The sequence below is a fragment of the Stegodyphus dumicola genome, chromosome 7 (genome assembly GCF_044657685.1).
Source record: "Stegodyphus dumicola isolate Sdum_Otavi_A_Nest chromosome 7, ASM4465768v1".
In the NCBI taxonomy this organism is placed as follows: domain Eukaryota; kingdom Metazoa; phylum Arthropoda; class Arachnida; order Araneae; family Eresidae; genus Stegodyphus; species Stegodyphus dumicola.
The window spans coordinates 168984821-168994808 of record NC_140774.1 but is presented as its reverse complement, the minus strand read 5'-3'; the positions used below and the strand labels follow the sequence as shown (position 1 = coordinate 168994808).

The 9988-nt window shown below is 36.3% G+C and overlaps 1 protein-coding gene across 1 annotated transcript in view; it reads left to right on the top strand.

Annotated features, from left to right (window-relative positions):
- The first annotated feature begins 515 nt into the window (after positions 1-515).
- LOC118193531 (protein turtle-like) overlaps positions 516-9988 on the top strand; it is a 1156839-nt gene continuing 1147366 nt past the window's right edge. Inside the window, exons 1-2 of the mRNA XM_085821447.1 lie at positions 516-519; positions 690-728. Coding sequence (XP_085677573.1) covers positions 516-519; positions 690-728 — 43 coding nt within the window. The remainder of the gene's footprint in view (positions 520-689; positions 729-9988) is intronic.

The following is a 9988-nucleotide window of genomic DNA, read 5'->3' as shown; positions in this document are numbered from 1 at the left end:
ATTGTCGCCCTATTTTATATTTAAAGAAATTAAACAATGAAGAAAATGCATAAATGTATGTATGTTTTTCGCATTGGCTAAAAACGATGGTACCTAGATCTATCTAATTTTGAATAACGTAATCCTTGACCCGAACATGGGCACCTGGAAGCCCAAATTTGGGATTTCGAATTTGTTTTATTATCTATTTCGTATTTTATATAACTTTAACGAATTTTCGACCAACAATCTTAACGATATCAAAGGGAGTAGTAGCACCACTGCACATAAAAGAGCATTTTGATCTCCAGCTCACGAGACTTTCGATCGGAAACTCTAAAGTTATGCTGTTTTTAAATATTTTGTTATTTTGCCATTAAATTTAATTTTAAATGGCGTAAGCACCAAGAACGTGGTATTTAGTAAGTAACGTAAACACACAAAACGTTAAAAAAGCGCCCGCTTGGACATAATATAAAACCTGTAAGCTATCAGATTTCATTTTTAACAATTGTATTATATATATAATTGCGCTAATGTGTGTACTGTAGATATTATTTTTTTCAAATATAGACATATTATATTCAGCCACTTAGAATAATAAACTAGGATTTCTCAATTTTTTAAATGCAATCCTTTATTAACTCAATATGACAATGAAAAATATTTTACTTTCTTCTAATTTTTATGAGAATTTTCTTGCATTTCAGGTGAACCTTCTGAATATGACATCAAAACTGCACTTTCAGGTAAAACTATGATGATAAAACTTGCTTATTAATTTTTACTTTCATGTTTCCTAAATATAAAACTTTATACGCTGTAACATTCTACTGTATGAGTTAATGATTAATACCGGAAGAAGGATAGGAATTAATTTCTCTTTTTCTTCAACTTGGTTAAGATTTTTCTAATTAATTCCTTTCATATGCATAACATTGAATGGGAAGACTGCTAAAAATTTCAGCACTCTGAAATTAACGTCAGCTTTTCGCAATTAACTTTAATTAAATGCGTATGTTTCGCAACATATTGCAGAATTTCAAACAATAACTCACCAGGTACGTGTGCCTTTATATAATGAATTTTACTGCATATTAGCATTAGTTATTATCTCAGCTTTTTTAATTATACTTCAAAAATTCACTGTTACGCAGCAAGCAAACGAATTATTTTGAAACGAGTTAAGTAGTAACATGATGTTTAAAATATATTTTATTGATTTTAGTGACGGTTACTAAGTTTATATTTGTATATATATTATAAATTGATTGAATTGGATTTATACAAATTGGGTCACCTAGGGATTATTAGGAATATAATAATAATGCATATTAATAAATACATGTACATTAATTTTAAATCACGCAATTAGTTAAGCAATGGAGTGATTTAATTTGAATAATAAATTAAAGATCTTACGCCAACATACCTGAGAACTAGCAACTTGCCAGGCTGTAATAAATATCCTGTTATCATTAAGCCGTAATTAAAATACTTCAGAAATTTCCAGTGTCAAAGCATCACAAATGGTTATTGAATGTACACTCTGCACAAAAAAAGGACAGTTCTATATCTCCCGTTCTACTGGGCCATTTGAGGAAATTTCATTTGAATTTTGAATATCTCGAAAACAAAACAGAACACAGTTCTGAAATAGGTATTTCGACACAAAATTGGACTTTTCATGGAATAACACACCGACTTTTATCCCTATATCGACTCTACGACTCAAGTTATGCTTAAAATATAAAATTTTGTAATATTTGATGAGAACGTAACGAGAAGACGCACTTTTTTTCAGTTTGAGCCAAGAATAATTCACATGGCGAAATTTTTAATTCATGGTAACCTGTTTTCATTGCGCACGAAGAGAAAAAAAGTTGCATTGCTCATTGTTTAGAATAATTTTAATAAAGTGCGTGAATAAGATTTGGCGTTATTATCGCTTACGACAAACATGCCAAATTTCAAAACGCGCCAATATATAAATTCACTTTGGAAATTTTAAACCTATAATTTTTTGCAGATATGCCTATAAATACATTTACTTTAAGGTATTAGTAAAAATTGTATTTGTTATTAAGTAAAAAAAAATTAATTAAAAAATATAGAAATTACTAAAATGTACAAAGTTTTAAAATAAATCAGAAAATATCTGTGAATTACATTTGGATTGAACCTAAATTTTGACAAAGAATCAAGTAAACTAATAAAAACAGAAATATTAATAAATATATATCAAATTAAATCAACTTTGTGGTTCTCAAATTTTGACAGCTAATTTTTTAAAACTAATCGCGCGATTTTTATAAAACTTGGTACTTTGGTTATTTCAGTTGTAGAATTGAAATGTGAAACAAAATCGACATTCTTTTCAGAAAACGTCTGGTTTCATGTCATACTGGTCTATATTAGGTAGTACCTATTTTAGAACAACGTTATATATATAAATCTAACACGTATGCTAAGGCATACTTTCGAGATATGAAAAAAGCAAGTTAAATTTCGTCAGTCGACCTAGTAGAACAGATGATATAGAACTATACCCCTCCTTTTTAAGGTGCAAGGGGTACTCGCCTTTAATAATTTGTCTATCCGTTTTCCATTGTTTGAACAAAATGGTTAGAATATGCCGCAGTATTTAAAATAAAGATACTTTAATTGATAACCATTTCCAATGGGTTTTGAAGGAAACATCAATGAATGTTGCTGTGTTAACTGCATAAAGAATAACTGAAATTAATGCAGATAGGATATGGCTTCAATTTTAGTATTCAAAATTATAAAAATTTCTGCAATGTTAAATTCGGAATTCTGCCTTAAAACAATTTTAACATAGTTTCCGTATCTTAATAACTACAATACCATAAATTCGGAGAATTAAAACTTACAATAATAACACCAAACGTATTTATGTTATTCTAAACTTCACAGTTCATAAATAAATGATGATTTTTTTAAAATTCTGAAATATATATGTTACCATGAAAGACCGAAATTGGAGAATGTCGACATTCACTGGAGAATGTCAACATTCACCAAATACGTCGGTGAAAGATCTAATATTTCTTTACATTCTTGTACATTCGGACCCTCACCGGTGTATGTCGGCAATTACAGATATGCTCTGGTGTAGGTCGAAAAGAGAGGAGTATATGTACACGCTGCCATTCCAAAAGGAAGTGTTCCGCAAATAAATGTAGTTGTAAAAGCAAGGGCCTCTGTGCAATTCAAAGTGCCATAATAGTTTAAGTTGTTGCAATAAATAAGATTTGAATCATACAATTTGGTAAGTTTATAACTTCTATTATATTCCTTTCTCATTTTGAATGTACTGTGTGTTTTAAGTTCTTATATTCTTAAGTTCTTATTCTGAGTCTCAAGTGCGTTTTTTCGCGAATGAATTACGGAGAAGGAAATATAATATTCTTATATGTTCAACATTCACCATTAGTAGGTGAATGTCGACATTCAGCGGCGTAAGTCAGAAATAAGAGGATTTGGAAAATATTTCGGACATACACCAAGAGACTATGTGAATGTTGACATTCACCGGTGAAAGTCGACATTCTCCAGATTTCGGTGTTTCACCGTAACATATACACATATATAGAGCTGAGAGAAAAAAGTGCTGAAGTTGATATTTTAAAAAAATTTTTTAAGTTAAAAAGAAAGAAAATATAGAATTTGCATATTTGAAATAGAAAAATTACTAATAACGTAGTGTTACTAATTACTAGCATGTAGTGTTACTTACTCAGTAGTGTGGAAATTCATAAATAATATATACATGTAAGTAAGGATTGCTTGTACGTAACAATACAGGTTTGTTAAAGAGTTACAGAATACTAAACATGAAAAGGTAAAATTCGAGTAAATTAAACGCACTGATTCTTTTGCTAACATAAAATTCTAAGGAGAGGATATCACAGTCTAAAAATAGAAAGCCAGTACAAAGTTAGATGGCCTATGTATCATTCTCTAAATGCTATTTTTGACTTTTACTTTCCAGAATGTAGTGCATATAGCATCCATTAAACGAAAGTGGACTAATGGAAGCGAAAGAAGCCCTAACAATCCGGAACGCCCAAAAATTAATTAGATCCACCTCCATTCCTGAAAGTGGTTTTCTCCGTCGCACACCTCACTTCACCCGCTCTCACACTAGATGTAGCAGAAAGTCTATATATCTGGTTGGCGGACGCCTTGACGCAGCGTTGCTAGAGTTTTCTCATCCCATTGTATCGGATATCCGTATTGTGGCGATGCTCTATTACGGATGCGGATAGACAGAAGGAAGAGGCTTAGAGATTACCGGACTCTGGTATGTTTTCCCGGAGAGCAGCTCCCGCCCCTCCGACGGAATTGATCCCCACTCACCTCGCAGAGGGGATCTCACGACAGGTGGACATCGGAAGATAACCGCAGACTTCGCTGCATCCATACAGGTCTCAAGACATCGAGAGGGGTTGGACAAAAATTGCAGGCCGATTAGGAACATTGGAAAACATGTTATATATTCTAGACAACACTGAAGCAGATGTTCCTTTTAAGAGCATGTAAGCATGCAAAAGAACTTTTATAAATGCATTTAAAATACGTTTTCAGTACGAATAACGCATTTGAATCCTCCAGTTTTCGAATTTCGAAAATATTTCGATGTTTGGAAACTATAATTTTATCCCTTTTTTTCGTTACTTCAATCTTCCGATTTCTAGCATAAAAATAATGCTTCATCGTGCTTTAATTTAAAGTATAGTTCTATTAAATTCGATAGAAGCGTACATTAAATTTTTTTTTTTTTCTTTTTTGCAATTGCACTGGATCTGAATCATCAGCATCACTTTCTGAACTGTTAACATTTAACGTTCTAGGTTGAATTTAATTTATTCTCTTCCCTGTACATTTGCTTTGATTTAAACAAAATGTAAGAAATGTTAACTTGCACTCAAATGTTTACTTTCTCGGCAGTATATGACTTCAGTACGAATACGGCAGTATGTGACTGCCGAGAAAGTAAACGTCAAGCTTCAGTAGTTTTATAATGGATATTTCTATTAAATTTCCTATATAAAATTTTAATACATAGATGGGTATTTATAAAAAGGGTTCTTAAATTCGTTTTCTAATCAAAGCAGATTTCAAATGTTGCTTACATTAAGGATTCTCAGTAAGTCATTCTCTTTAAGTACTCTCAATCTCATTAAGTAAAATTCTTTTCTCGTATTATTATTATTCTCATATAAAAGATTCTAACGATTCGAGAATCCTTCAGAATTCGGAGACAGATACTAGAAAATTTCTATTTCACCTGGGCAAAGCAAGTTTAACTGAATTCATAACCATTTTTGCCTCCTTGCTTGAAATAAAAGAAGTATTGTAATTGCGAAAAATTTAGGGTATCACGTTTCAACGAAAATATTCATTTTGACCGCTCTCGAAGCCATTTAAACGTTGTGTTTGCGTACTATGTGTATATACGGACAAAATAAATGTTCCGTTTCCCCAAATGGATTTAAAATGGACTCAGGAGAGATGTTTTCGTGACGTCTGTACGTACGTAGTTATGTATGTATCTCGCATAACTCAAAAACGAGTAGCCTCAGAAGGTTGCAATTTTGCATATTGGACTGCTACAACATGTAGTTGTGTACCTCCATTTTTGGTTGCAATCGACAATATATTGTTATAAAAAGAAACGTAGAAGTAATGATGAGCAAAATCTTGATGGCGTAGAAGTGTGGATTCATAATGAATAGGAAAGTGGAGGCGAAGATAGATTAAATCTTCATTTTTTACTTCAGCAAACATATTGTGGCCACAATAAAGTTGGCACATTAATAGTGCCTATCCAAAAAGTATACATTTTAGGTAAATTTGCAATAAGATAGAAGGAGCAGACAGACAGCAGTACAGATGATCCAAAACGTAGGAGGCAAGTACGTTATGTTCAGGGTGAAATCTTAATTCAGACTGAGTTAGTTTCGGTTCTCAATGCATTTTGATTGGGTAGTTAATATTGCTATAAAATTATTATTGGCTGTTTGAGTTTTAGTTCCATTTACGTCATCAGAATTATGTAAAAGTCATATGACATAGATTTGTTTCGAAATAACACAGTGCAGATAGAAGTTACTATTTTTAGAATAGAGAAGGGAAATTAACTTACACAGCTAATTTATTCTTTTCATATTTTTTATTTTTCATATATACATATATATATATATATAGTAACAGAATGGGTATATATATATTTACTTGGCTTAATGAACTCATTTTTTATTCTTATATGTTGGTAAATTGTGCATTTTTTTTTTTTTTTTTTTTTTTTTTGCATTAAAAGTGATTGAATTATGTTGTTCTTATGTTCCGGTTAACGTTTCTATGCCTAATTAATCTGCATACAATAATAGTAGAATTATCCACAATTTAAAATTTAAATCAGAAGTCAAACAACAAAAATCAGCGTTATATCATATATTTGTTGTTATCCGCGTAATATTATATATTTGTTGTTTGGCTTCTGAATTAGTATTTGTTCGGCGTGCTTTTGTGTCTTAATTTAAAATTTGTTTAAGGGCGACTAAGCCTAACAGAGCAGTCATTTGTTTACGCTTGAAACTTAGCTGAATAATGAATTAAGTCAGTTTCTGAACCTTCAGTGTCCTTTTGCCGAGTGGAACCAAAGCTAAATTTCTTTGTAACCGAAAAGTCTGCCTTCTTGCTCGGTGACCAAATTGCTTGTTTTGCGTAGAAACTCTAATTTTAATTGCAATTTTTTAAAAACACTTTAACTGTAATTAAGATACAATTACTCGCCGGACAAGTATTAATTTAGAAGTCAAACAACAAAAATCAGCGTTATAATTTCAAAGTTTCACAGGACTAGTTTCGATGGTTTTTACCGAGCCATCATCCTCAGCTGTAAAAGCGCAATAGCGCATCATCCTCAGCTTGCGCTTTTGCAGCTGAGGATGATAGTTTTGCAGCTGAGGATTATATTACGATGTATATATATACACTGACGAGCCAAGACATTATGACTATCCCCAGATTTTTCAATGATATCGTTTTGATGACGTGGAGGGCACGTGATTAAGTGGAAATGGTATTTAACTACTGCTGGAATGTTTCTTGCACTTACCTTTTGCGAGTGAGGGGAAACACTGCTGTTCTAAGCGAATCTGATAAAGGGCAGATTGTAATGGTCCGAAGAGTCGGGACAAGTATCTCCGGAACCGAACGAGTGGTAGGTTTTTTATGATCCGCCATTGTTAGTATTTATGCAAAGTAGATAAATGATGCTGGAACCAGCAGTAAGTACCAAGGTGTTAGATTTCCAAGCGTCATCAAAGGAAAAGGATGTCGGAAAATGTCCTGCTTGGTGCAGCAAAATTGGCGCCTGAAAATAGCTCAGCTGACAGCCCAGGAAAATGCAAGTGTTTCGGAACACATACACTGGTGTGCAAAAATTAAGGACGAGACGGTTTTTTCAATATAACTTTGTACAAAAGCTTTCCAAATCAACACATTTAATACCGTAAGATCCCCAATACGTAAGGACATGAGTAATGTAAGCAACACTTACTAAAAGAGAAATCAGAGGGATAAAAAGAAGCTTTATTGAAAAAGTAGCATGGAGCGCAATGCGACTGAAGGCCGAAACATCCCCGTGATGGGTGTCCAGGAAGAAACACCCGGTCTTTAGTAGGGGATATGATCTCCCCTGACTGCTAGGCAGGTTTTACAGCGTCTGCCCATGCTGAGAATGAGGGTGTCAAAGAGTTGTTGAGGCATTGCTGCCCATTCGTCTTGCAGCGCCAATTGAAGCTCCGGAATCGTTACTGGTGGTAAGGTAGGAGCTGCCAAGCGTCTGCCTAGAAAATCCCATACATGCTCGATGGGACTGAGATCCGGAGATCGTGCCGGCCAATCCATACGTTCAATATCCTCACTCTCTAAGAGCTGTTCGGCAGCTACTGTGCGATGACATGGTGCATTGTCGTCCATGAAAAGGAACTGCGGACCCATAGCGCCTCTAAAAAGACGCACATATGGAAGAAGAATCTCGTTACAATAACGGGTCCCGTTGACTGAACCTGCGTCGAAGATGTGAAGGTCTGTACGACTACCAAGCATGATGCCTCCCCAAACAAAAACACCGCCACCTCCATACCTGTCCCTTTCAATGATGTTCGAGGGATGATTGCGGCTTCCTCGCTCTCTCCAGATGAGTATGCGATGAGAATCGCTACTCAGACTGAATCTGCTCTCATCTGTAAAGAGTACTCGTCCCCATTCATTGTCTTTCCAATTCCGGTGTTCCCGGCACCACAGACAACACCTTCTCCGATGGGCAGGCGTTAGACGAACACACCGTACAGGGCGTCGTGCAAACAGACCCCCACCGTGCAGTTTTCTGGCCACGGTAAAACGCGATATCGGTCGTCCAGTCGCCTGTGCCCATGTGTCTAGCGATTTCTCCCGCTGTCTGCCGCCTGTTTCTTCTGGCCTGTAAGGCAATATACCGGTCATCTGCGGGTGTGGTTCCTCGTGGACGACCACTACTAAACCCCCGCATAGCTGTTCCTGTAGTTTGAAATTGTCTCCAAAGTCGTGAAACGACGCTGTGAGCAATTCCGAACTCTGCAGCCACACTTGTCACACTGCGGCCTTCCTCCAACTTCCCAATGATTCGACCTCGAGTAAAAGCATCCAGATGTCGTCTAACAGATTGAGTAACCGCCATTTCTCGCTGAGGCAGCAACTCGGTGTGATTTTAACTGCTATACGGCGTGCAATCTCTTTGCCAGAAATACTGATCTTACACCGACAACATGCTTTATACTACTCAGACACTCCCCCATTACTTCTACCTGCATATCTGCGCATGTGCTACCGTACATCACCTTACTTAATCTCCTGATTGGTCTTTCTGTCCGCTCTGCCTCTTCGTTTAGCTGATATGCTAATTTTTCGACTTCGTCCTTAATTTTTGCACACCAGTGTAGTTCAACAGACACTGATATCGAACTACGCAGCAGAAGTCTCACTCGTGTGCCTGTGTTGAGTAAGCGTCGTTTTCAACTACACCTACAGTAGACACCGCAAAGCTACGGACCAGATTCCGACCTACGGTTGCCTCTAGGCGCCAAACAGAATTAAGTGCCGTATCGCCGCGTAACAATATACCTTGTTGCAACTCCACAGAGCAAGGGCATACAAGGAAGTACCAGTATGGTCCCTGCCGAGCCTTACTCTGTCCCGAGGACCCTTCAGACCTTCTGTGAAGTCTGTTATTATGCCCCTGTGGTTGAGACTGCCAAGGTACATATCCTAACTAGTACTTCCCAGGGATTCCCCTGAGTTAACCCCGGGGGCGGACCTACAGTAGGCACGAAAATATCGAGATTGGAGGTTGGATAAGTGAAAGACAGTTACCTGGTTGGTTGAATCACGATTTTTCCTTCATCACATCGATGGTTGTGTTAGGTTACCCAGCCTTACAGGCAAACAGTTCCTCTCCACCTGTGAAAACATTTCATACGCAGGCTGGTGGTGACGGTATTATACATTCTCATGCAAGTTTCTGGAATTTTGTAACTTTCACTTGTGATAGAACAGATCATGAAAGCTGCTCACTATCTGAACATAATTGCGGATGAGTTGCACCCTTGCATGGCGTCTGTCTTCCCAACTGGAAATGGAATCTTTCAGCAGGACAACGCTATGTCACAAAGCTCGGATTATGTTGAAACGGTTCGAGGAGCATAAGTAGGAATCCCCATTAATTCTCTGGCAATTTAACGCTCCGGATCTTCACCCGACAGACCATATTTCGGATGTCACGGAGCGGCAGCTTAGAGATCAAACACCATTATGTCCGAATATCTCTACTTTGCGTGACCGCTCCTTAGACATTTGGTACAACCTGTCTCCAGTTATCTACCAAGAACCTGTTCCATCCATGCCAAAACGTGTGGCAGTTGTTTTGCAGGCCAAAGGT